Source organism: Felis catus, chromosome A1 (assembly GCF_018350175.1).
Source record: "Felis catus isolate Fca126 chromosome A1, F.catus_Fca126_mat1.0, whole genome shotgun sequence".
In the NCBI taxonomy this organism is placed as follows: Eukaryota; Metazoa; Chordata; class Mammalia; order Carnivora; family Felidae; genus Felis; species Felis catus.
The window spans coordinates 109,712,878-109,740,794 of NC_058368.1; the positions used below are offsets into that span (position 1 = coordinate 109,712,878).

Genomic DNA, 27,917 nt, shown 5'->3' on the forward strand with positions numbered 1-27,917 from the left:
ACAATAAAAATAATTAGAATTTGCTTAAATGTCCTTACCCTCCAAAGGAGTAAGAGCTAGCATTAAGTAAAATAGCAAAGAGATAATAGATGCTTGAGCTCGTGAGCACAAACGAGTTTTATTTAATTGCAAGTGTTGCAACCTAAGTACACTTTTCTTTTCTCTTCCAAGTTCTTTAACTGCTAAAAATGCCCTTATAGAGACTACCGTTGTAAAATGGGATTAATTAGTAACTTATTAAATCTACCTGTCAATTGATATGTTCTGTATGGAGCCTTTGAAATGATGTTTTGAGAGTTTATTTACAATCACTGAAAACAGCTGGTTCTATAAAACATACAAGGAGTTACAGGCTCCTTAAACTTACAACATACGTGTATTTCAACACTTAAATAGAAGCTCATTTTTTCAAAAGCAGTTTTCTACTTTCTCATAAAAATATAAAAAAGACAACATTCATAGTTTTAAAAACCCTTATTTAGCCCAAGTCAAGATTTTTCTACAAACGATACCTCTTTCCAAAAAGCTTAAAAGACATCATAGAATGATGTCATGCACAACTAAATAATTTCACCACAGCAGAGTATATCACTTTTAAGAAATATTGTGCAGTATTTCTTTTTAATCTTACACGCTACATTTCAACGGTGTCTATGCTATGTAAACACATGACATTAATCCAAGTCATTTGTATTTACTCAGTAGATCGCCACATATGACCAGTTGCCATGAACTGTCAAATCACAATGGCAAAAATAATAATAAAATAATAAAAGGTAACCTTTATGAATGCTTAGAAAAACTTAATAAAAGGCAACCAACATCGCCCTAAGTTGTGGTAAAAATTACCTTTCTTCCTCTTCCTTTTCCTCTCCTACCTTTTACAGCATATTAACACACAAAGATATTTATATCACTTTACTTAAATTAAACTTTTAAGTGACTCTTTTCTGATACACACAACTTATCAAAAGGCACCAAATTTGGACTCCTAAGTACTTTCAGAATTTTGGTTCCTTTTTAGGTTCCTCTAGATTGATTTTCCTCAGACAAGAGTAACTCTAAGAACCAGAAGAAAACGAATGACATAACACAGTAAGTGGACACTTGTATGACTGAAAAGGCATAAATATATTAATAGGTTCCTTGAGCTTTTCATTTAAGAAGTCACAATAACCTTCTGAACATAAACATAAAAATCGAGAACATTTATTAAGAGGAAACTCCTCTAAGTTTATAGTAACAAGGTAGTAAATCTTCCATAATAACACAGCCAAAAGCATGAGAAATTCACTGCCAGACATTGTGGTTCATTATCCTGAAAACATGTCTGATATGTAGCACTAACATGTAACAAAGTGTGGCATTCATTTCACAGGGAGAAAAGAAAAGTTTCATCACAATAACAGATTTACTGGATTCAGCTTTAAGTTTTAGAGATATATATTAAAGATAAAAAAGAAAAACAAGATTTACCCTTAAAATAAAAAAAGTCTTTTATATATATATATATATATATACATACATATATATATATATATATATATATATATGTATATATATATATACACACACACACACACACACACATAATCCATTATTAATACTCTTTATGCTCTTATGATGTGTAAAACATTTAGAAACTTCCAAACTCTAGAAATGTTGACTGGTTAACCTGTTTGGCCTTAACACAATCTAAATTCCCTTTCGAGAATCACACTGATGTGTTCAGTCCGGCAGTCCAATAGGGACGGAGCGATTCTATTTCTTTTTCTTCTTCTTTGGTGGTTCATCCTCGGAGCTGCTCTCTGTGCTGGTGCTGCTGCTACTGGAAGAGCTAGAATCTGAGTCTGAATCAGAGGACGAGGAGGAGCTCGTGGAGGAGGATGAAGACGATGAACTGGAGGAACTTTCATCGGTGTCACTGTCCTCTGAGGAGGATGAGGTAGATGTTTCTTCACTCTCAGATGAAGAATCACTGGCTGAACTGTCACTGCTATTGCTACTGGAACTGGTGACACTCTTAGACCTGTTAGACAGTGAACAGTTACATGCAGGGGAAGCTGACCCTTCACAGAATGTTTAAAAAGCAATTTCATGGGCGAACGAGGTATATGGATACACTGAAGCCTGGCTACCACGGGATCCCTAGATGTGATGCGCTGGGGACTGTGTGACTAGTAATCCCGCAGCAACCGCAGGTTTTACTTTAATAACGTAACTCTCCTAGATGGAGTTCAAGAGCACTGTTCCTACTCTTATTATACTCCAGAATGAATCATGTTAGAATAAAGTTGCAGTGTAATTGTTGGGTTTATTTAAGCCTTGGAGAGTATGGTAAATGTTTCATAATCTTTACTCTCACCAGATATATAGCTGGTCAACAATTTTTTTTTTTACCGGTCTAATAATATTTCCTATTCTAATAGAATAAGAGAGATTTCTAAGAGAAATTATTTACTACTTCCAGGTATACTCTGGAAAGTTGGAGAAAAAGGAGAAATGAAGCCAATAAATTCCAGTCAGGTAAAGAGAGGAAAAAGGGATGATACTTAATCACGAATTACAGACAAGAGATTTCAGATCCAAATTTTATCACAAGTGTTTTAAAATCACTCTTTTCATCCCTCCAATGAGTATTCTTTATTATCTACATAATATTCCTAAAGCCACACTTACCTTTTTTTCTTCGTCTTTCTTTCTACATTAGTTTCTCCGATGCTGATAAACATGAGGGGGGAAAAAGCTCCTGTTAATAGTGATTATACACAGCTCAGGCAAACCCTTCAGCTATCCCCAAAACTGTTTTACATTGGAGAAACACTTTGTCTTTCATGACAAATACTGACTCCAGTATTTTCTTGTTATAAGCAATAAGTTAGTTTCCTACTATAGGCTGCATACGATACATGCAGTCAACTTAATCAGTACTTAAAGGGTAAGACAGATATTATCAACTGTATCTTAGAAGCCAGGTAAGTTGGTGGTTAAGAGGACTGAGTGCACCAATTTGATTCTTTTTAGTTTTGAGCTAAGGTTGACATGGCTAAACCAACTACTTATGGAATAACAAAACAACAGTAAAACACCAACTATAATTTGAGTTTTCAGAATTATCTTATAAATGACTATTTCATTAAAAAAAAAAAAGGAAAGCAACCTTTAATTTAAAATAACCATTTCTGGGGGTGCCTGGGTGGCTCTGTCGGTTGAGCCTCCGACTTCAGCTCAGGCCATGATCTCATGGTTCATGAGCTTAGCCCGGCCTTGGGTTCTGTGCTGACAGCTCAGAGCCTGGAGCCTCCTTCGGATTCTGTGTCTCCCTCTGTCTCTGCCCCTTCCCTGCTCACACTGTCTCTCACTCTCTCTCAAAAATAAGTAATAAAAACATGTCTATAAAATAACCATTCCTGGGGGCACCTGGGTAGCTCAGTCTGTTGAGCCTCCAACTTCGGCTCAGGACATGATCTCATGGTTCATGGGTTCAAGTCCTACATGGGGCTCTGTGCTGACACTTTAGAGCCTGGAGCCTGCTTTCGATTCTCTCTCTCCCTCTCTCTCTGCCCCTCCCCTCCTCATGCTCTGTCTCTGTCTCTGTCTCTCTCTCTCTTAAAAATAAATAAACATTTAAAAAAATTAAAAATAAAACAAAATAACCATTTCTAGGGCATCTGGGTGGCTTAGTCAGTTGAGCGTATGACTCTTGATTTCAGCCATGATCCAAGGGTCATGGAATGGAGCCCTGTGTTGGACTCTGCACTAGGCATAGAACCTGCTCTACTCACTCTGTCTCTAATAAAAAAATAAAAAAATAAAATGAAATAAAATAGCCATTTCTTTTTCTGTATGTCCCCTAAATTGTTCAGTTATTTACTATTTGATTTATTTAGTTAGTTTTTTTTTTTTTTTAAAGTACACTCCACAACCAGCGTGGAGCCCAATGTAGGACTTGAACTAATGACCCCAAGATCAAGACCCGAGCTGAGATCAAGACTCTGACACTTAACCAATTGAGTCACCCAGGCACCTCCAGTTATTGTTATTTACTATTATTAAAACCAGACACTTAATACTTCAAGACTGTGTTCCCTCACATTATTTTTTTTAACGTTTATTTTTGAAAGAGACAGAACGCGAGAGGGGGAGGGGCAGAGAGAGAGGGAGAGAGACAGACAGACAGACAGACAGACAGAATCTGAAACAGGCTCCAGGCTCCGAACTGTCAGCACAGAGCCCGATGCAGGGCTCAAACTCACGAGCTATGAGACCATGATCTGAGCTGAAGTCAGACACTTAACCAACTGAGCCACCAAGGTGCCCCTACTCACATTATTTATAAAGAACAAAGTCTGATGATTTTTGAATGAAATATACAAATGGTTTGCTGCTATATTTCTGCCAAATATACATGCTATATCGGGTTTTCAAATTACATAATTACTTCTATTACTATAGCACTGTCCTGTAAATTTAACATTTTTATATTCTTGACTTCTCTCTATTTCCTAGATAATGTTTGTATCCTTATTTTCTGAGTCTTTGAATATAAATATATATTTATGTAAAGTTGTCTCACATAATGGAATTACTACAATTGTTATTTTCATGGTAAAGTAAGTGGTAGGAGTACATTTATCAATCACACCAGAAAAATTCATGATCACTGAGATTCATACACTTTCATCATTTTATCAGTGAACCAAAAATCAGCAATTTTTATCTAATAGAGCCATATCTAAAATTCATGTAGTTTTGTGTATTTTTTTTAAAAACATTTATTTATTTTGAGAGGGGCAGAGGGGCAGACAGAGGGAGAGAGGGAGAATCCCAAGCAGACTCCACACTGTCAGTACACAGCCCGATGCAGGGCTGGCTCTTACCAACCATGAGATCATAACCTGAGCCGAAATCGAGAGTCAGACACTTAACTGGTTGAGCCATCCAGGTGCCCCTAGTTTTATGTATTTTTAAGAACAAGATATTCATACCATACAACTAGAAAAACAAAGTAAATGTTGAAATTATTTGTAACTATTATACTTTATTTTATTAAAAATTTTTTTAATGTTTGTTTTGGAGAGAGAGAGAGCACAAGCAGGGGAAGGGCAGAGAGAGAAGGGGATAGAGGATCAGAAGTGGGCTCTGCATTGATAGCAGTGTGCCTGGTGCAGGGTTTGAACCCACAAACCCTGAGATCATGACCTGAGCTGAAGTCGGAGGCTCAACTGACTGAGTCACCCAGGCACCCCTATATTTTTTTAGGACAGGGCTCTTCAAACATTTTTTGCTTACGTTCTTTTTTTTTTTTTTTTTTTTTTAAGAGAGAGAATGACAGAGCACAAGCAGGGGAGAGGGGCAGAGAGAGAGGGAGAGAAAGAATCCCAAGCAGGCTCCATATTCAGTGCAGAGCCTGACGCAGGGCTCAATCCCATGACCCTGGGATCATGACCTGAGCTGAAAACAAGAGCTGGATGCTCAACTGATGAGCTACCCAGGTGCCTCCCTTTTGCTTACATTCTTTTCTTAAAAAATGTTTATTTATTTTGTGTGTGTGAAAGAGAGCACATATGCCAGCAGGGGAGATGAAGAGAGAGAGAGAAGGACAGAGAAAATCCCAAGCAGGCTCTGAGCTGAAAGACACAGGGCTTAATCTCATGAACTGAGATCATGCCCTGAGCCAAAATCAAGAGTTGGACACTTAACCAACTGAGCCACCAGGCGCAGCCCTCTTACATTCTTAATAAAGAATCTGAAAAACTTTTTTTGCCTCTTCCTTTTTTAAATCCAAGTTTTAATATTAACGAAAAGTGTAATGACTCATCTCATATATATAATTTTAAAAGAAAATTATTATATCATTTGGTAATTGTATCCAATGGAAAGTACATACCACAATAATTTGATACCTACTGTAATTCACTCAAAAATTATGAACAAGCTTATCTTTAACAGTTGGTACTTTTACACTGTCTTTTTTCCTCACTGAACTTGTACTTTTTTTTCTTTTTGTTTTCTTTTTCTTAAAGTAGGCTTCACACAACATGAGGTTCAAACCCACAACTCTGAGATCAGGAGTCAAATGCTCCACTGACTGAGCCAGCCAGGTATCCCTGAACTTGTACTTTTATTCTCGTTTCCCTATAGAAAGTATCCTAATATATTTTTATGGCAAAGATTTTTAGTGATCACTTATGGTATTTCTCGGCAATAAAAACAGAGACCTAACTTAAAATTGTATTTTTTAATTGCATATGATCCTAAGACTTTAAAAGTGTTTAAAAATTCTGAATTGAGCAACCATTACTGATAATACAATTGATTAAAACAATGTAGAAATACATTATAAATTTTAAAGTTTATTTATTTTGAGAGAGAGAGGAGGAGAAAGGAAGAGAAAGAATACCAAGCAGGCTCCAGGCCACCAGTGCAGAACCTGACACGGGGCTTGAACCCATGAAACCATAAGATCATGACCTGAGCCAGGATCAAAAGTTGGACATTTAACTGACTGAATCACCCAAGTGCCCCAATACATTACAAATTTTAATAATTATTACACATCAAAGTAAATTTATTGGAAATGCATCTCTTAATGACATCGAGTGTTTTTCCACTTAATGTATCCATGGATCTTATTGCTAAATTCCAACAAGGTTCAGCATTAATTCAATTCCTGTATTTAATTTGTATAGATTTGACCCTAAGAAACCTTCTTAACCTCAACAGTTGGGAATAGAGTTTTGTTGTAGCAATGTCACTGTTTGAATTCCTCCAATGTTGTATTCCATGAGTCACAAAAATGTATGATTAAAAAACACTTTTATGGGCACCTGGGTAGCTCAGTTGGTTAAGTGGCTGACTCCTGATTTCAGCTCGGGTCAGGACGTCATGTTTTGTGAGTTTGAGCTATGTGTTGGGCTCTGTGCTGGCAGCACGGAGCCTGTTTGGGATTCTCTCTCTCTCTCTCTCTCTCTCTCTCTCTGCTCCTCCCCTGCTTGTGCTTGCTGTGCTCTCTCTCAAAATAAATAAATAAACATTTAAAAAAATAATAAATTAAAATATACTTTTAAATTGGCAGCTCAATTAGGTCTTCCTTCGGGTTTCCTGGGAAAAAAAAAATTACAAAAGAATTTGCTCCTAATAATTAGAGCTATTCACTTTCTTTGTACATATACCACTATTTGGAAAAATGTTTTCACACATGAAGAAAGAGAATGGAAAAGGAGAACTGGCAGGCAAGTTCTCATACAAATTTAGTTTTGAAAAAGTATGTATGAATGTTGATGACCTAGAAATTGATTACCTATCTATTCCTGCATAACCCTTGAGGAGCATTCATTTCCACAAATTGGGAGACTGCTACCTTGAAAGTCCATGTGTTTAAGACACTATTACATGGCTAACAGTCCTTACGAAGATGCTGCTTCTCATCTGTAGCACTGAGTACACCTGACACCTTCCCATTTCAGTTTCTAAAACATGTTTACTTACTTATTTCAAAGCAATTTTAAAAGCTTTATTCAAAGGACACAAAAGGGTAAGTAACACATTTCCAGGTCCCTCCTACCCAGTTCTCCTTCTATAATGGAGCCACTATGGGGCGCATGGGTGGCTCAGTTGGTTGAGTGTCCAACTTTAGCTCAGGTCATGATCTCCTGGTCCGTGGGTTCAAGCCCTGTGTCGGGCTCTGTGCTGACAGCTCAGAGCCTGGAGCCTGCTTTGGATTCTGTGTCTCCCTCTCTCTCTGCCTCTCCCCCGCTTGTGATGTCTCTATCTATCTCTCAAAAATAAACAAACGTAAAAAAAATTTTTTTTAGAATGGAGCCACTATTATGACTCTTTTATATTTCCAAAAAAATTTCATTATTCCTTCTCTCCTTTTTTAACATAAATGATAGCATATTATATATACTGTTTTCTATCCTATTTATATACTTAAAGTATCTTGGATGTCTTTCCATATCGACTCTATAACAATAAAGGGAACTGGATAAAAAATGGAGTTGGGAAGCTCTAAAGGGGGGTTCTCACACACTACCACTCGTCATTAACAGCAGACCCCAACATGAAGAATAGTACCTTGCATTCTTCAGTAGGAAGTAGCTTACTTTTACCATTCCAGCAGGAGGAAGGACAGTTTTCTTCTTGTCTAGCAATAGCAACAGCCAGGAGAAACTGCCACAGTCGTCCAATGAGAATCTTGATCTCTTATTCTCTTCCAATGGACTTTTGTTTAAAACAGCCCTTCTTGGTGCACCTGGGTGGCTCAGTCGGTTAAGCATCTGCCTCTTGCTTTTGACTCAGGTTATGATCTCACTGTTTCGTGAGTTCAAGCCCAACTTCGGGCTCTGGGCTGGCAGTGAGGAGCCTGTCTGGGATTCTCTCTCCCACTCTCTCTGCCCCTCTTCCACTTGCACTGTTTCTGTCTCTCTCAAAATAAATAAATGAACTTAAAACACAAATAGCCCTTCCCAATTTCCTCTTTTCCCCAATAAAAGCAAGCCCTTCTCCTTTGTTCCCTGGACCTGCCTATGGTTTGCCATGGTTTGTTTGTCCCGGATTGCAATGCCTTTACTATTCCCGAATACACTCATTTTGCTGGTAAAGTAACAACTGGCCATTTTATCTTTCAGGTTGATGGCTCATATAACCTACCTCCTAGTCTGCTGTCATTTCACTGGCAGTTAAGTCAATAAAGTACAATGATTAAGAACAAGGCCTGGCTGGTTTAACACTTAATCTTTCCACTTACTGACTGTGTGACACTGACAAGTAACTGAACTTTTCCAGGCTCCAGTTTCTTCACATGTAAAATGGGGATAATAGTACGTACATTAATTGTACAGATGTGAGGCTCGAATAAGCTAATAGGTGTCAAGAGCTTATATAGCACCTAGGACATAGTAAGCACTCATTAAATGTTAGCCTATACTATAATCTAAATCTGGATAACCACCATGAGACATTTAGTTGTTTAATAAATTCTATAAATAAAAATACTCCTTTGGAGAGTGCCTGGGTGGCTCAGTTGGTTGCGTGTGTGCCTCTTAATCTCAGCTCAGGTCTTGTGGTTGTGGGTTCAGATCCTGCACTGGGCTCTGCATTGGGTCTGAAGCCTACTTAAAAAAAAAAAAAGAAAGAAAGAAAAAAGAAAGAAAAAAGAAAAAAACCCCCACATGTACACTTACCTTTGTTGTAATAATAATAATCTGTTTTCTTTTTCTTTTAAAGCTTTCTTTAGTTCTGCTGTTCTTGAAGGCCTATGTAGGTATTTTCTTTTTCCTGTGCATTCATAAGTCCAATGTCCAAATTCTAAGCATTTCTGACATCTTACATGTTGCTTATTTGCTTCACTGCAGAGCAAAAGAACACAAAGAAAATAGAATACAGGACTTAAGATTTTGACTTGACATTTTCTATCCTTAAAAGTACACATAATGTAAATATTTTTAAGGTCAAATATAAACATAATTTTATACTTTGTTTATTATGTCAGATTTAATTAGAAGGCAGGATACTAAGTAGTCAAGAACATGGACCTTGGGAGTTAGAACTCCATTCAAATCTTCATTCCTCAATTCCATTCCAGTAATGGCAGACTAGGTAACTCAGACCAACTCCTCAGCTCAGAAATAGAAAAGACAGTCAAAACATTTTTAACAATCTGCTTGAGGCATCAGAGAACTAACGACGGGGTGAAGAATCTAACCAAGCCAAAATATGGAAGAAAATGGAAATCCACAGCAGTCAGCTCTGTATTTAAGTCAACTTGAGCTGGAAGTGTTTGCTCAGCGGGGTAAACCTCATTATAACAAGCCACGGAGAAAAACTATGTATCCAGGGTTAGGTCTCTGAAGATTTATACCCTGAGAATAAACCAACTGTATATAGAATACAGCTCAGCTTCTACTCATCTAGGAGAAAAAGAAAAATCCCAATCCTAAATCCCTGAAATTGGATTAAGATGCAGCAAGTAAAGTCAAATAGATGAAAAGAATTGGAAAGGAAAAAATAAAATGTTCATTCCTCACTGATGACATATTATGTACATGGCAAATCCAAAGAATCTACAGATAAAGTATTTTGAAATAATAAGAATTCACAAGATCAGCAAGATTTCAGATTGTGGTCAGCAAACTTTGTAAAGAGTCAGATAGCAAAAATTTTAGGCTTTGCCAATCCGGAGGTAAAATTGAGGGTATTATGTAAGTAACTTACCTAACATGAGAGAAAACCCAATTCCACAAATATGTTATTAATAAAAATATTCCACATAAAGGAGGTTTACTAGGGAGAAGAATGGAATTCTTTTCTAGAAGATAACATTTCACTCATTTGAGGTTGAAAGTTAGTGTTTCCTACTATCCAACTGACCATACATATATACATGTAATTAACATTCTTTTTTTTTTTTTTTTTTAGTTGAAAGAGGGTGCAAGTGAGTGAGGGGCAGAGAGAGAAAGAAAGAGAGGAGTGAGGCTCATGTTCATCCGAAGCAGGGTTGTATTCATCTGAAGCGGGGCTCCTGCTCACCCAAAGTGGGCACAAGCTCCCCAGATGCCAGACTCAAACTCATGAACCGTGAGATCATGACCTGAGCCAAAGTCAGATGTTTAACTGACTGAGCCACCCTGGCGCCCTGTAATTAACATTCTTGAGAGCCCACCAAAACAAGCAGCAAGTAGGATTCAGCAGGATTCTATAACAAAAACAGTTAAGATGACATTTTAAAAGGTGATATTTATAATTTCCTGAAAAATATCAAATATGTAGAGATACAAAGAAAATATGTACAAGAGTTCTTTGCACAATATAAACATTATGAGAGAAATTAAACATCTAAGTAAGTGGCTATATGGAAAAATATACCATGTTCACAAGAAAACTTGATAATTTCAAAATGTCCATTCTCCACAAACTGATCAATAGATTCAAAGCAATGCCAATGAAAATCAAAACAGGTTGTTTGTTTTGTTAACCAACTTATTCTAAAATGTATATGGAAAAGGCCAAGAATAGCCAAAATGCTCTTGTAAAGGAATAAGTGGGAGAAGACTTAGATTAAAAGTCATTGACTTAATGATACAGCTATACCAATTAAAAATATGAAATTGGAGCAAAGATACACAAGCCCATGGAACAAAACAGACTGCCCAAAAATAGACTAATGTATGTAAGAATACTTATTTTATGACAACCATGGCACTAGACAGCAGTGGGAGAAAAGATAGGCTATTAAGTGTACAGGGACAACTGGTTATACATATGGAAAAAATGAGACTTTACTCTCTACCATATACAAACACTGATTACAGACTGGTCAAAGAATACATGTTTTACAAGATGGTATAAAAAAGGTGACTTGGAGGGGCACCTGGCTGACTCATTTGGAAGAGCATCATCTTGAGGTCGTGAGTTTGAACCGCACGTTGGGTGAGGAGATTAAAAATAAACAAACAAATGAACAAAAAGTGAAAAGGGCGTATGGCTGGCTCAGTCGGTTAAGTGTTGCACTTTGGCTCAGGTCATGGTCTCCTGGTCTGTGACTTCGAGCCCTCATGGTTCATGAATTCGAGCCGCAAGTCGGGCTCTCTGCTGTCAGTAAGGAGCTTGCATCTGATCCTTTGCCTCTCCTCCTCTCTGCCCCTTCCCTGCTGGTTCTCTCTCTCTATAAAAATAAATAAATTATACACACACACACACACACACACATATGTATGTATACATATAATATAACATAAAGAGAGTAAAAAGGGAAGCCAAGCACTAACAGTGCAGAGACTACTTGGGATTCTTTCTCCCTCTCTCTCTGCCCCTCCCCCACTCTCTCTTGCACGTACACCCTCTCTTTCAAAATAAATAAATAAACTTAAAAAACAATTTAGAGAGAAAAAAAGGGGAAGGGCAGTCTGGGTGGCTCGGGAGGTTAAGCATCCAACTCTTAGTTTCGGCTCAGGTCATCATCTCACGGTTCAAGGGACTGAGTCCCACATCGGGCTCGGCACTGGCAGTGCGAAGCCTGCTTGGGATTCTCTTTCTCCTTCTCTCTGCCCATCCCCAACTTGTGCTGTCCCTGTCTCTCTCAAGAAAAATAAATAAACTTAAAAAGCCTTTAAAATAAATAAAAATTTTAAAAATAATAAATAATAAAAAAAAGGGAAGCCAAGAAGTTGGAGAAGATGTTACAAATCACCAAGAAAATGACACATCATAGAAAAATAAGATGAAGTGGAAAATGGGAAGACTGCACAAAAATGGGCCTGGGAAACACAAATCAATAATAAACATATAAAAAGTTGCTCTTTAGGGGTGCCTGGGTGGCTCAGTCGGTTAAGCATCTGATTCTTCATTTTGGCTCAGGTCATGATCTCACCGTTTGTTAGTTCAAGCCCTGCATCAGGCTATGCACCTACAGCATGGAACCTGCTTAGGATTCTGTCTCCCTCTCCCTCTCTGCCTCTCCCCCGCTTGCTCTTTCTCAAAATTAATTAAAATAAACTTAAAAAAAGTTGCTCTTTACTAATCAAAGAAAAGCATATTAAATGCTCAAAGATACCAAGGCATACGTACGTACCAGAAAGAATAAAATTAAAAACTGAGAATAACAAATGTTAGCAAAGATACATAGCAAGAGGAACACATATCCATTGTGTGTATGAATGCAAACCAGTACAACCATTTTGAAAAAAAATATACTATAGTTAAAGAGATGTACACTCTATGATCCAGTAGTTCCACTCATAAGTATTTATACAACAGAATTCAATGCACAGTTATACCAGATAACATGTATAAAAATATTGCTTTCCTTTATGTAGCTCTTAAAACTTTTCAAACAATCATACCCTTATAGAAAACTTCTAAGTACAGTTCAAAGAACTATTTTTCCTGTATCATTTGTAAACTGCCAAACTGATGACTCATCAACTCAGAATATTTCATTGCATTTTTCTATAAACTAGGATATTCTTCTAGGTAACAAAGTAACCATCAAAGTCAAGAAATTAAAATAGATACATTCCTACCATTTAATCTTCAGACCCTTACATTTAAGGGACATCAAACGTCCCAATAATGTTCTATATAGCAAAATCCAATTCAGCATCTACGTTGCCTTTGTAAAGTCTATTTGATTTCCTTCTGTCTAATGAGTTCCTTAGTCGTATCCTGCTTATTATGACCTTAACAATTTTGAAGATTACAGGCCAGTTGTTTTGTAGAATGTGCTTCAATTTGAGTTGCTTTCAAGCTCACTCATGCGATTATCAGTAGGAAGCTTCAGTTCCCTGCCTGTTGATCTCTCCACAGATAGGGCTGCCTACAACACGGTTTTCCCCAGAGGGAGTGACCAAGGCAACTTAAGAAAGAAGTCATAATTTTTTATAACCTAATCTTGAAAATGACATACCATCACCTTTGCTGTACTCTGTTGGTCACACAGACCAACCCTAGAATAACTTGAAAGGACACTGCACAAGAGTGTGAATGCCAAAAGGCAGGGATCATTGGGGGTTATCTTGGAGGTCAACTACCACATCTGAGATCTCTACATGATTAGATTCAAGCCATGCCTCTTGGCAGGAATGTAACAGAAATGGGCTGTGTCCTTCTCACCATATTCCTACCAGGTGACACAAGATGGCAATTTGTCTTATTACTGATGATATGCACTCTGATTCCTTGATTAAGGAGGGTTGACCAAGTTTACATTCTAAAGTTACTTTTTGTACTTTTGTAATTATGGTGGTTGTAAATGATGTCCACAAATTCTTTCATACTTTTCACTTCAAAAAGGGAAGCCCTAATTCCCTACCTTTAAGGGTGGCTTAGATTTAGCATCTTGCTTCTAACAGAATAAATCAGGATGGTGTGACTTTGAAGATTAAGTCACTTAGCTGACATGTCATGCAGACACTGAAGCAGCCTCTAGGGAGGCCCACGTGGTGAAGAACTGAGGCCTCCTGCCAATAGCCCTGTGAATGAGCCATCTTGGAAGACAGATCTGCCAGTCCTGATCAAGCCTTCAGATAACTGCAGCCACTAAGTTCTGGAGCTCCTGGGTGGTTCAGTTGGCTAAGCGTCTAACTCTTGATTTTGGCTCAGGTCATGATTTTACTGTTTGTGGGATCGAGCCCCATGGTGGGCTCTGTGATGATGGTGCACAGCCTGCTTAGAATTCTCTCTCTCTGCCCCTCCTCTGCTCATGCATGTGCACTCTCTCACTCTCTCTCAAAATGAATAAATAAAAATTAGGGGGCGCCTGCGTGGCTCAGTTGGTTAGGAATCCAACTTTGGCTCAGGTAATGATTTCACAGTTCGTGAGTTTGAGTCCCACACCAGGGTCTGTGCTGATAGCTGAGAGCCTGGAGCCTGCTTCAGATTCTGTGTCTCCCTCTCTCTCTCTGCCTCTCCCCAGCTTGCACTCTGTCTCTCTCAAAAATAAACAAACATTAAAATAAAATAATAAATAAATAAAAAGAAGCCACTAAGTTCTGGGATGATTTGTCACACAACTGTAAGTGAAAACTGATATAACAATAAATATTTTGTGGGTTGGTATTTCAAAGTACATAAATATCTTGCCCACTAAGTTTTTAGTTCATTTATTCATCTATCAGTATGAACTCATATTTTTCTATCTTATTCAATAAGGTATAATTTGTTACATGATTTATGTTGATACTCAGATTGTCCTAGATGTGGTCAGTGGAAAGGAATCCTTTCAAGCTGGGTTCTGTGTCCTTTTGACATGACTTCTTCATTTTGGGGATACTTTCTTGCTCTCTGGTACAACAAAAAATTTTAGGCACATCTACTTTCCTTGTCCCAGCCTGCAATCAGACTGATGGAGCCATGATGATATTTAGAGTCACATTTCTCTTTCCACTTAGGCTCTGACACCTCATACTAAATTACACTTCCCCTTCCCTGTGTAGATATTTTCTCCATTAGGGTGATAACTTATGCTAAATTGCTCCTCTGTGTGGACACCTTCCTCACCTTGCTTGGGATCTGATACCCTACACTGGACCTTCCCCCCACTTTAGGGATCTGACACCCTGCAGTGGCCCTTCCCCCCACTGGATGCCCTCCACACCCTGCTGATGCTACAGATCACTTAACACATCTATGTAGATGCCCTCCTTACCCACTTCAGCTCCAATACTCCAATGCCAAGTCAACCCTGTGCATGGAGGCCTATCTTGCTCTACACTACTTAATGGCTTTAGGGGTGACTTGTTCAAGAAGGGAAGAGGAAGAACTAACGAATATAACAGCATGACTTGTAATTTCCTCAAAACTGGAGGGGTGCCTGGGTGGCTCAATCGGTTGTGCATCCGACTTTGGCTCAGGTCATGATCTCCCGGTTTGTGAGTTCAAGCCCCATGTAGGGCTCTGTACTGATAGCTGGGAGCCTGAAGCCTGCTTCAGAATCTGTGTCTCCCTCTCTCTCTGCCCCTCCCCTGCTTTGCTCTGTCTCTCTCTGTCTCTCAAAAATGAATAAATGTAAAAAAAAAAAACCCTGGAGATAACATCCAAGTAGAATGGATAATTTATGGTACAGAATACAGTGAAATACTTCATAATATTAAAAATGAACAGGGGCAACTGGGTGGCTCAGTCGGTTGGGCATCCGACTTCAGCTCAGGTCATGGTTTCGTGGTCTGTGAGTTCAGGCCCTGTGTCAGGCTCTGTGATGATGGCTCAGAGCCTGGAGCCTGCTTCAGATTCTGTCTCTGTCTCTCTCTGCCCCTCCCACACTCTCACTGTGTTTCTCTCTCAAAAATAAAATAAAAACAGAAAAAAATAAGAACAAAAAAAAAATGAACAAACTTCACAGATTTAAGAAGCCACATTATTCAAAAGAATCCAAATAGTCTGATTCTGTACAAAGTTCAGACACGCAAAATTAAACTCCAGTGCATAGTAAGATGTTAAAAACACAAAGAGAAGCAAGGAAAATATTACCATAAATGTTAGGTGACGGATTACCTTTGGGAAGGAGGAAGGTCATGAGTGGGAAGGCCTTAATGGCTTTTGGTAGACTGGCAATTTTATTACCTGATCTGGGTGGTAACTGATATGGGAAACAAAGGCAAAATAAAAAAATTAAATTTCCTTACTACTTACAACCCATTGACAAGTCCTTCAAGCAGGAACAGTGACCTTCCTGAGGTAGCTCAGCTGCCTTGATGTTGACACTTTACTAAGGGCAAAAGGCAATCTTAGCTTAACATTAATCCAATCCCTCAGGATCCTGTGATTCTACTTTAAACATGTAAGAAATTCCTTAGGAAATTCCTTTATCTCTACTCACCAAGATATATGTCAGCAATTACCCTTCAAGCATACGGCCTACTGATATACATCTTCTGAAGGGTTTCATGACTGAGGGTTTACTAAACAGTAATAAATGACCTCTTCCTAATAACAGCTAGCACCCTCAGGGTCCTGGAAACCTTGTTTTCAAAATTCCTTGGAGACTTATGCTGTCCCTAACACTCTTGCGACTTGAAAGTTTAAAAGCAGTCACCTGTCACAAGCCCAGTGTAGCTCTTTCTGCCCACAGGTTCTTTAATAAAACCACCTTTTTGCAGTGAAGATGTCTCAAGAATTCTTTTTTTTAAATTTTTATTTAATTTTAATTAATTTTACTTTATTTTTTTATTTAAAAAAAAGAATTTTTAAAATCTTTATTTATTTTTGAGAGAGACAGAGTGAGAGTGGGGGAGGAACAGAGAGAGCGGGAGACACAGAATCCAAAGCAGGCTCCAGGTTCTGAGCTGTCAGTACAGAGCCCTAAGCAGGGCTTGAACTCATGAACCATGAGCTCATGACCTGAGTCAAAGTCAGACACTTAACCAACTGAGCCACCCAGGCACCCCTCAAGAATTCTTTCTTGATCGTTCACTCCAAACCCAAACATTTCCACATCGGTAATCAAGTAGAATGTTCCTTTATAATAATTTATTAAGTGGCATAGTTATGTCGTTTGAACTTTTTTGTACATGTGCTTTATTTCACAACAAAGGTTTTAGAAAATCTTGGCTTTGGGGTGCCTGGGTGGCTTGGTCAGTTAAATGTCCAACTTCAGCTCACGGCATGATCTCATGGTTTGTGGGTTAGAGCTCCATGTCAGGCTCTGTGCTAACAGCTTTAGAGCCTGGAGCCTGTTTCGGATTCAGTGTCTCCCCCTCCTCTGTCCCTCCCTCACTTGCACTCTGTCTCTCTCTTAAAAATAAACATTAAAACATTTTTAAAAAAAATTTTTTTTCAACGTTTATTTATTTTTGGGACAGAGACAGACAGAGCATGAACGGGGGAGGGGCAGAGAGAGAGGGAGACACAGAATCGGAAACAGGCTCCAGGCTCTGAGCCATCAGCCCAGAGCCCGACGTGGGGCTCGAACTCACGGACCGTGAGATCGTGACCTGGCTGAAGTCGGACGCTTAACCGACTGCGCCACCCAGGCGCCCCTAAAACATTTTTTTTTTAATCTTGGCTCTTTCACTACATAGCTGTATGCTCTTTAGCAAACTGATTTTGGAATCTTAGATTCCTCTTCTAAAAAATGCAATAATACCCACTTTTACTATGTTATTGTGAGAATTAGATGACACCATAACCAGGGCTTATATTTATCATGTGCCAGGAATTTAGCTAAGTATCAGTTATGAATAATCACATCTATTCTCCATAACAACTCAGAGAGTTTGAAAGAACTATCCCCACTCTATAGACTAGGATGTATACATAGCAAGCAGTAAGGCATCTAGTATAAAGTAACACACAATTAATTGGGAGTTATTATTGCCAATCTATATATTGTATCTGGATTAATGATACATGGCACTTTAAATTTTCTCATAACATGGTTGCATGATGAGATGCTGGGTTCTTAATTTTAACCTAGAGCAGTCACCTTTTTTATCCCTGGAGAACACATAATTGGTGCTCAGTAGATGTTTGTAAAACGATTACTGAAATAGGTAAGTGTTTAAGAGGACATATATTGCTTATAGTGGGCTTTTCATTAGTTAATTCCTGCATTGTGGACCAGGTTCTGTAATCTTGATGATAATTTAGTTTTAGCATCTGTCCAAAACTTAATCCTAATCTGAAGACTAATGTTACAATTAAAGAACTAAGACTATTTCAGTAAATATAGTATTAAAAGATAATAAAAAAGACCCAGCTTTTTGATTAGTAATAGTTCTTAAATTTCAGCAAGCAACCTCCAGAGCCATGATGATAATTTCAGACTTTATCTGAACATGTAATGTCATAGCAAACTTTTAAAATCATCAACCATAAAACATTCTATGGACTTAATATTATCTTTTGAGGCAAAAAGAACCATTAACACATTTAACACATAACATAAATAATTGTAAAGTGCACCCCAATAATAATATATTCAGAAACATTAAAGACAATTTGTAAATAGCGTAAAATTGTGGGCACACCTAGATCAGTACGTTGAGTGTCTGACTTTGGCTCAGGTCATGATCTCATGGTTCTTGGGTTCAAGCCCCATACCAGGCGCCCTGGTATCAGCACAGAAACCACTTCAGATCCTCTGTCCTCCCCCCTCTCTGCGCCTCCCCAGCTCTCATGCACTCTTTCTCAAACATAAATAAACATTAAGAAAACAAAAGTGTATCAGGTGCCTGGGTGGCTCAGTCTGTTAAACACCCAACTTTGGCTCAGGTCATGATCTCATGGTTTGTGAGTTTGAGCCCTGCATCGGGCTCTGTGCTGACAGAGCCTGGAGCCTGCTTCAGATTCTGTCTCCCTCTCGCTCTGCTCCTCCCCTACTCACTCTCTCTCTCTCTCTCTCTCTAAAATAAACATTAAAATAAATGTTTTTTAAGTGTATAATCATGACTCTCCTACAAATACATACAAAACAGCCTGTGAATAAACTCTTGAAAACAAACAAAAAAACAAATACATACAAAACAAACACACGTCAAAGGTTTAATGATAAACAAAGGAACTAGTAACAGTAACAGTAACAAAAAGTAACTAATGATCAATAAAGGATTGAGCCTGGGCAGCTCAATCGATTGAGCATCTGACTTCGGCTCAGGTCATCATCATCTCCCACTTTGTGGGTTGGAGCCCCACGTTGGGCTCTGGCCTAACCGTTCGGATCCTGAAGCCTGCTTTGGGATTTTATGTCTCCCTCTCTCCCCCTTCCCCGCTCGCAATGTCTCCGTCTCTCTCTCTCAAAAATAAACATTAAAAATGCATATATTAAAAAAAATAAAGGAACTAGTAAGATGGTGTAACTGGTTCAAAAGAGAATTCGATCATGAATGCTGAAATGGGGGTGCATAGGTGGCTCAGTTGGTGAAGAGTCTGACTTAGGCTCAGGTTGAGAGCTCACCGTTGGTGGGTTTGAGCTTCGTATCAAGCGCTCTGCTGCCAGCACAAAACCTGGCTTCAGATCCTGTCTCCCTCTCTCTGCCCCTCCCCAGCTCTCAAGTGCATGTGCCCTCTCTCAAAAATAAATAAACATTAGAAAAAAAAAAAAAAAGAATGCTGAAATGAATTTACAGACAGTTAAAAACTAGTCAACAGTCACATTGCAAGAATCAATCATAACGTATATGTATGGGTAAGAATCTTTCCTATCAGTTTTCTACAACTTACAAAGTTATAAAGTAGCTCAAAGACAGTGATGGATAGGGTCTCACAGAGTCACACAACCAGTAAGAGTGGATTAGACATGACATCTAGTAATCTTTTTTTGAAATCCATTTCAAAGCCTTTCACAGTATTTCCTAACAATGAAAATATGATGGATAGTGTGAGGAAACCTCTCAGAATCAAGAAAATAAAGTATTCTCCAACTCAGAGTTTATTTTCCCCAAATTCATAAACTTATAACTTAAGATCTCAGCTATTAAAAATATTATCCACCAGCAATGTGTAGTTTTCTGTTGTCATAAATAGAACATTCACAAATATCTAAGGCCCATCTATGATTGACATGTTCTAACCATTAATTAACCACCTCTAAAAATACTGATCTCCACAGAATGCTGAATGAGGCAGACCTTTAATTTTAAAGTAAACAAGATTAGCATTTATTTCTACCCATGTGAATACTCTATTCAAAAAATATTCCATTTCTATACCCTAAGCTAAAGCCCAAAGAAGTGTTCTAATTATACAGGTTTTTTTTTTTTATATGAAATGACCTTCTTTGATACCTAAAATAGTAGGTCATGACTGCTATATTGACCTATTGTTGGCAAAGGTAGAGAATGGGCACTCCACATATGGTAAGATATACGTTCATTTTTTTAAGTTTATTTATTTACTTTGAGAAGGACAGAGAGAGTACAAGTAGGGGAAGGGCAGAGAGAAAGGGAGGAGACAATTCTAAACAAGCTCTGCACTGTCAGTGTAGAGCCCAATGCAGGGCTCAAATTCAGAGAACTGTGAGATCATAACCTGAGCTGAAATCAACAGACACTTAACCAACTAAGCCACCCTGGTACCCCCAAGATATACATTCTTAACTGCTGGTAAGAATCTAAGTTGCACAGACTTTCTGAAGGGCCATTTGGTAACTACAAGAAAATCTTAAAAATGTACATACCAAAAAAACCCAAAAAAGATAGTATAAATGGTCATTATCTACTTAAAAAAATCCCTAAGAATCTAAAACAGAGCTACAAGAATATATGAGTTTAGCAAGGTCACAGGATACAAGGTCAATATACAAAAGTCAATTGTATTTCCTTTCTTTTCTTTTTTTTTTTTTTGTTTATTTATTTATTTTGAGAGAGAGAGGGTATAGGAGGGGCAGAGAGAAATGGAGAGAGAGAGCATCCCAAGCAGGCTCTGCACTGTCAGTGCAGGGCCCAACTGAGGGCCCAAACCCACAAACCATGAGACCATGACCAGAGCAGAAACCAAGCATCGGACACTTAACTGACTCAGCCACCCAGGTGCCCCTAAAAGTCAACTGTATGTCTATATACTAGCAAGAAACAATTGTAAAATTGAAATTAAAAAAATATTATTACAATACATAGAGATAAATCGGATGAAAAGTCCAACACCTCTACAGTGAACTATAAAACATCGGTGAGCAAAGTTAAAGGCCTAAAAATGATGAATACACACACATACACACACAGATTAATGCATAAGAAAACTCAAAACAGTTAAGGTATCCATTCTTCAAAAGCTGATCTATAGATTCAGTACAATTCCAACTGAAATCTCAGCAGTTTCTTTTATGTAAATTGATAACCTGATCCTAAAATGCATACAAAAATACAAAGAATCTACAATAGTTGCAATGACTGAAAAAGAACAAAATTAGAGGACTAACACTACCTGATTTCAAGACTTATTATAAAGCTACAGTTATCACCACAGGGTGGTGTTTACAAAATCAAATACATCAATGAAACAGAATACCATCCATACACATACATGGGCAGCGTTTTTTTTTGACAAAGGTATAAACAAAATTCAGTGGAGGGGGTACCTGGGTGGCTCAGTTGGATGAAATGTCCAAGTCTTGGTTTTGGCTCAGGTCATGATCTCACAGTTTTGTAGAATTAAGCCCCACGCTGGGATCTGCATTGGCAGCGTAGAGCCGGTTTGGGGTTCTCTCTCTCCCTCTTTTTCTGCCCCTCCCCCACTCACACTGTCTTTGTCTCTCTCAAAATAAATAAATTTTAAAAACTTAAAAAAAAAATCAAGCAGAGAAAAATGTCTTTTCAACAATTGGTACAGAACAATTGGAATGCAATGTGCAAAAATATGAACTTTTGAAAAGTTTGCCAATTTCTAATAAGATTTCCCATAAAATTACTAGTTACTATATGGTCAAGCAATCCACTCTTAGGCTATTTATGAAAGAAAAAGGAAAACTTAAGTTTACACAAAAGACTACATGAACCTTTATAGCAGTTGTATTCAAAAGGAACACCAAACTGGAAACAATCAAAATGTCCTTAAACTGGCAAATGGATAAACAAACTTGTATATCCATACAATGGGATATATCGGCAATAATTAAAAAAAGAGGGGCACCTGGGTGACTCAGTTGGTTAAGCATATTACTTTGGCTCAGGTCCCGATCTCATGGTTCGTGGGTTCGAGCCCCACATTGGGCTCTCCGCTATCAGCACAGAGCCCGCTTTGGGTTCTCTGTCCCTGCCACCGCTCCCTGCACCCCCCCCCCACCCCTAACGCACTTGTTCTCCCCCTACCCTTGTTTCTCCCTCTCTCTTTCGAAAATAAATAAAAATGAAAAAAAAAAAAAGAATGCAATATTAATATGTGCAAGAACTTTAGTGGATCTCAAAGGAATTAACCAAGTGAAAGATGATGGACTCAAAGGCCACAGACTGATTCTATTTGCACACAACATTATGGAGAAGATAAAATTACAGCAATATCAGTGGTTTCCAGAGGCTGATAAGCGCTTACTTACAAGGGGTCATGAAGAAATTTTTCATGATGAAATTTTTCTGTATCTTGATTTTGGTGGCGCTTCCAAGACTATAGTTATCTGTCAGAACTCACAGAACTGTACATTAAGAAGGATGAATTTTGGGGGCTCCTGGCTGGCTGAATTGGTAGAGCATGTGACTCCATCAACCCTCAGTTTGTTCTCTTGTCATTAGGAGTCTCTTGTGGTTTGTTTCCCTCTCTTCTCTTCCCCCCACCTTCCCATATGTTCATGTGTTTTGAGTAAACCTGACTTTAAAAAAAAAATACCCATACTGGGACACCTGGATGGCTCAGCGGTTAGCATTCCAACTCTTGACTTTGGTTCAGGTCATATTCTCACAATTTGTGAGACTGAGCCCCATGTGCTGATAGTACAGAGCCTGCTTGGGATTTTCTCTCTCCTCTCTCTGGTCCCCCCCCAAATAAATAAATACACTTAAAAAAATGTTCTTACCAGTTAATCCAGAATAATGGATACATATATGCAAAAATTTAGTTGTATATTTATTATGGGAAGTATAATATGGTTTATAAGATAAACTTGACAGATGGTAGTTACATTTGAGGTGAGCACAGCATAATGTATAAACTTGTGGAATCACTATAATCACTATGTTGTACCCCTGAAACTAAAGTAGCATTGTGTGTCAAATATTCTCAAGGAAAAAAAAAAGAGTAAACTATCCAACAGCAATGGAAATGGCCAAAAAGTTATTGTTTATCCATAAAGAACACTACGAGGCCATTTATAATGTTAAAAAATGACCTAAAAGGTTATACATTAAAATGTAAAAAATGGTTGGGGTGCTTGGGTGGCTCAGTCGGTTAAGCATCCAACTCTTGGTTTCACTCAGGAAATGATTTCAGTTTTGTGAGTTCGAGCCCTGTGCCAGGCCCTGCAGCTGGTAGCCCGAAGCCCACTTGGCATTCTCTCTCTGCCCCTCCCTGACTCACACTATCTCTGTCTCTCTCAAAATAAATAAATAAACTTAAAAAAAAAAGTGTAAAAAATTATCTTTGGGGTAGGGTTATAATACATTTTTTCTTTACCTGTATTCTCTAACTTTCCTACAATGAACACGGAATGCTTGTGAAATCATAAAAAAAAAAAAAAAAATCAAGATATTTTTCCAAGTAACATATAACTAATGAGTACATAAGAGTGCTAAAGGCCTAAGAGAAATATCTAAACCTAATACAAATAAATAAATATCCTACTGAAAAAAAGCTGAGAGTAGTGAAAAATGTCAAGAACATCAAAATTGTTTTGTGTTTCAGTTACATCTAAAGCACAAAGAACTGGGGGGAGGGTGGGGGGGCGTGGAGGGTGTGGAATAAAGCACACAAAACCAAAAGAAGGATAGACTCATTATTTTGGGTGCTAGGCAAATTGGTCACCAATGTCATGTTATAGGCTAAGAGAACAAGAAGGATTATTTTTATTTTTCTTCATTCTTAACTCAAACACAATTATATGTAGAATGAAAAGAGTAGAACTGAATCCCAAGATAGTGAGGGGTGGGTAACAGGGCCCTTCTATCCATCTGAATGTGTTTAAGTCACATGGCCCAAGTGACTGCTCCCCAACATACCAGAGATTTTCCAGGTGACATGACTGTACTGCTGCTGGTAATGTGAGAAACCCTGGCATACATGAATGGTGCTGAAAGTCTGAGAGTAGGCAAATGCTGTTTTGACTTTCAAAGTGGAGAGAAAGGTAGATTCCACAAACTATGCCAGTGAACTTGACATCTATTCCAGGCAAAATTCTGGCTGGATTTATTAAATCCATTCAAAAAGAGAAGCTCAATCACGAAGTATCAAATCATTACAGACTAATACTCTTATTGGCTTCTGGGTATATGTATTTCAATAAGGCATCTAGGAAATAGATCAGTTGAGCATTATGGACAAAAGAGTACTGTTTAATAGGTTGAAGTAAATGTATAGCGGAGTATCTAACAATGGCCTGAGGGCTTGGTCTTTAGTTTGAATTTGCTCAACATTAAAAAAACACGTTTTTTTAACTGTTTATTTTTGAGATAGAGAGCGAGCACGAGCAGGGGAAGGGCAGAGACGAAGACAGAATCTGAAGCAGGCTCCAGGCTCTGAGCTGTCAGAGCAGAGCCTGACAGCAGGGCTGGAACTCACAAGCAGTGAGATCATGACCTGAGCCAAAGTCGGACACTTAGCTGACTGAGCCACCCAGGTGCCCCTGATGTGTTCAACATTTTATAAATGACTTGGATGAGAACAGAATACAGATGTGCATGTTTATCAAACCTATAGCTGACACAAAGCTAAGAGGGATAGATAATACAAAGAATGACCAAATCAGGATCTAAAAAGGTCTTGACAGGCTAGAACTGAATGTCAAATTTAACAAGATGAAATTTAACAAGGGTAAAAGTAAGTCTGACACTTAAGTCCAGAAAATCAATACAAGTACGAGACAGGGAAGCTTGACATGATAGCAATTCAAGTGGATAACATCTAGGGTTTTTACATGACTAAAATCACAGTTTAGGTGCAAAGCTACAAAGTTAGAAGGGAGCAGGGTTTAGCTTCATCAATATTATTTTCCTTTCAGCTCAACATAAACTGTATGTAACAGGCTGATTCAGGAGGTAAGTATGTCCTTCCTACCCAAGCCAAAGTTACATAATTCTCACAGATGCTGAATAAACGGTACTGGAATTCAGTGGAAGGTTTAGCAGAAGAAATGATCTGAGATAGTAAAAGATTCTACAAATCTACTTAAATATAAGTAGATGTAATTACAATTTACAAAGTGAAAATTATTTCATTTCAATTGATTTAAAGTTAACTCTGCTGAATGGGAAGCTCAAATTTAGGCTTTTATTATTATTATTATTATTAGTCCAACTAATATCCTCTCAATTGGGATCTCAACAGGGCACTATCTGGGGTCATTTTTTCTGTTAAACTTTCCACTGAATTCCAGTACCATCTCTTCAGCATCCACAAGAATTATTTTTCCTCTATTAGTCCAAAGACTCTTAAAAAGAATGACAGCAGTACTTTCTCACTTCACATAACTAAATAAATACTAAAAATACTTTAAAAATTGTTATTATGGAATATATGGTCTTTATAAACAAAATTAAAACTTTTTGATGAAGATAAAATGAAAAATAATGGTTCCTCTTCTGCTTTCTGCCCCCAAATACTCCCTAAACTTGACTGGACTTCCCTAACTTCTAAAGGTCTCCTTCTCCAACTCCCTGAGGACTTAGTCTTTATACCATGACCGCTTTTCATCATACACCATTTATTTTCTTCCCCCAAAAGATTAGAAACTCCTAAAGATAAGTCTTTTACTTCTGTATAGCTCATTTACCAAATACAGGCGTTCCACAGAAAAACAACATTTACTAAACTTTCTGACACTTCTTAAATAAGAAATAACAATATTCTTTAGATACTAAGTCTTTCACTTCATATAAGTGGATATTGGTTGGTTTTACCAATCTAGCATTCACTACCTAACCTACCTATCTAGCTCATCATTGATTTATAAAGATCCATCCAATTGTGCTGGTAAAAGAATGAGATCTGCTAATCAGAGCATGGCAATCCCATAGACATGATTCAATCTAGACAATGAGATGCCATCAACTTGAAGTTGGACAGATATAAAGGACCCTAGATAGCGCAGCCATCTTGGGACCAATGGAGTAGATCTATCCAAGTGTGAATCCAACACCCAAAAGATCAAATCTGTGAGTTTGATAGTAACATAATTTAGCACACCTATTGAGTGTTATAGTCACTCTATTCTTGACTTCAGAATTGTTTGACTTCAAAGCCTTCTCCTCCAGGAGGCATACTACCTTGACTCCCTAGGCGTTTACCCTTAAGCTCAAGGAACTCTTCCTTGGGTGTGACAGGTGGCACTCACGAAGAACAACAAAAAATAATAAAAAACAGAAGTGTAAAAAGAAACAGATAAATATGCAAGCTAACTATGAGTGGTGAATTATGGACTTGCAAATGGTAACAACATGAAATGCCAGGAGAATGAAAAAATGGCAGTTCAGGTGTACATGTTGGTAGAAGACAAAAAAAGGCTTTACCAGAGAGGGGTGTCTGGGATGATTCCTGCATTATGCGTTCACAGCAAACCTCTTGTGCCACTGACTCTCGCTCAACGGCCACAGTGGCCAGCTTTTAGTTCTTAAAAATTAAAGTTCTTTCCTGTCTCAAAGCAATTGTCACTTTCTGGATGGTCTTTCCCCAAATCCTCTCATGACTGGCTCTTTTCTAATTTTTTTTTTTTTTTTTTTTAAGACAGAGAGAGGGAGGGGATGAGAGAGAGAATCTTAAGCAGGCTCCGCTTTTAGAGGGAAGCCCAAGGAGGGCTCAATCCTGACCCTCGATCACCACCTGAGCTGAAATCTTGAGTCAAGATGCTCAAAGGACTGAGCCACCCCATGAGCACCTCTTTTCTCACACTTTTGATCTCTGTTCAAATGCAGATCTCTGATCTCTGCAGGCATTCCTTTTCAGTCCAACCAACCTAAACTGGACCTTTCTTTCCATCACCTCTTATTTCCTTCAAAGCTCTTTACTTAAAATGTTTAGTTGTTCCACTCTTTTCACCAAAGGAATATAAGTTTCCTGAAAGCACTATTTCCGGTCTTGAACACCTCCATTTCTTTAGACCCAAATTCTGGCAGAGAGCGGCATAATATTTTAATAAATATTAATTAAAATAAATTAATATTTACTGAAGAGAATGAATGGCAGAAAGTGAGAAGATAACTTGGGGAGAAAAATCGGCGTTGTAGTCAGGGTTCCTGGGGAAGGCGATAGGAAGAGGGCAGGAAAAGCCAGCTGGGTTGGAGACTTCACAGGGAGTTGAAGGTTTACGTCGGTGAGACTGGAGGGTGTCGGATCAAGGCTTCAGGCTTGCCGGATCACGCGTGGGGTGGGCGGCTGGGTGGGCAAAGGGGCACACTTAGTGCCCAACTCCTGGGCATTCCCTTTGCGGAAACCAAACGCTAGGCTCTCTTCAGAACAGCACCTATCCCACCTCGCAGCCTAGGTCCCGCCCCGGGGACCTTACGCAGCCGTCTTCCACGCAATCACTAGCCCGTGGACACCAAACTTATCGCCTGGGCCGAGCCCCCGCGGAGCTGCAACAAGTGAGAGAGACGACCACCCTCCGCCTGTCCACACTGAGGATCCGATACCTGCCCGCCATCCCGGCCCCTGCTCACTCACCGGCTGACGCGTTTCTCCCCGCCCCCAGCCCGCCCCGCGGCCCTACTCGGGCCCTCACTTACGCTTGTCTCCGAGCTATGAGCCGATGCATGGGAGTCGCCATCTTAGCGCGGCTGCGGACTGCCGCGCTGGGTTTTGGGAAGCTCCTCGGAAGGGGCGGGCCCTTCGAACCCCCAGCGGCC

At 38.7% G+C, this 27,917-nt stretch overlaps 1 protein-coding gene across 1 annotated transcript; it reads right to left on the minus strand.

The window, feature by feature from the left end:
* Positions 1-99: 99 nt before the first annotated feature.
* Positions 100-27,917, minus strand: ZCCHC10 (zinc finger CCHC-type containing 10). The gene is made up of 4 exons (XM_003980761.6): positions 27,798-27,917; positions 9,189-9,353; positions 2,680-2,721; positions 100-2,029 (listed from the first exon to the last, which is right to left on the minus strand). Exons 1-4 carry the CDS (start codon positions 27,836-27,838, stop codon positions 1,762-1,764), a joined length of 516 nt encoding a protein of 171 aa, XP_003980810.2. The 5' UTR covers positions 27,839-27,917; the 3' UTR covers positions 100-1,761.

What these genes read in the sequence shown, in the direction of transcription:
- ZCCHC10 (XM_003980761.6), bottom strand. Translation starts at nt 27,838, where the DNA reads ATGGCGACTCCCATGCATCGGCTCATAGCTCGGAGACAAGC. An exon ending in CTCATAGCTCGGAGACAAGC is followed by an intron (nt 9,354 to 27,797) that starts GTAAGTGAGGGC and finishes TTTGCTCTGCAG; the next exon opens with TGAAGCAAATAAGCAACATG. An exon ending in AGAAAGACGAAGAAAAAAAG is followed by an intron (nt 2,030 to 2,679) that starts GTAAGTGTGGCT and finishes ACTGTCTAACAG; the next exon opens with GTCTAAGAGTGTCACCAGTT.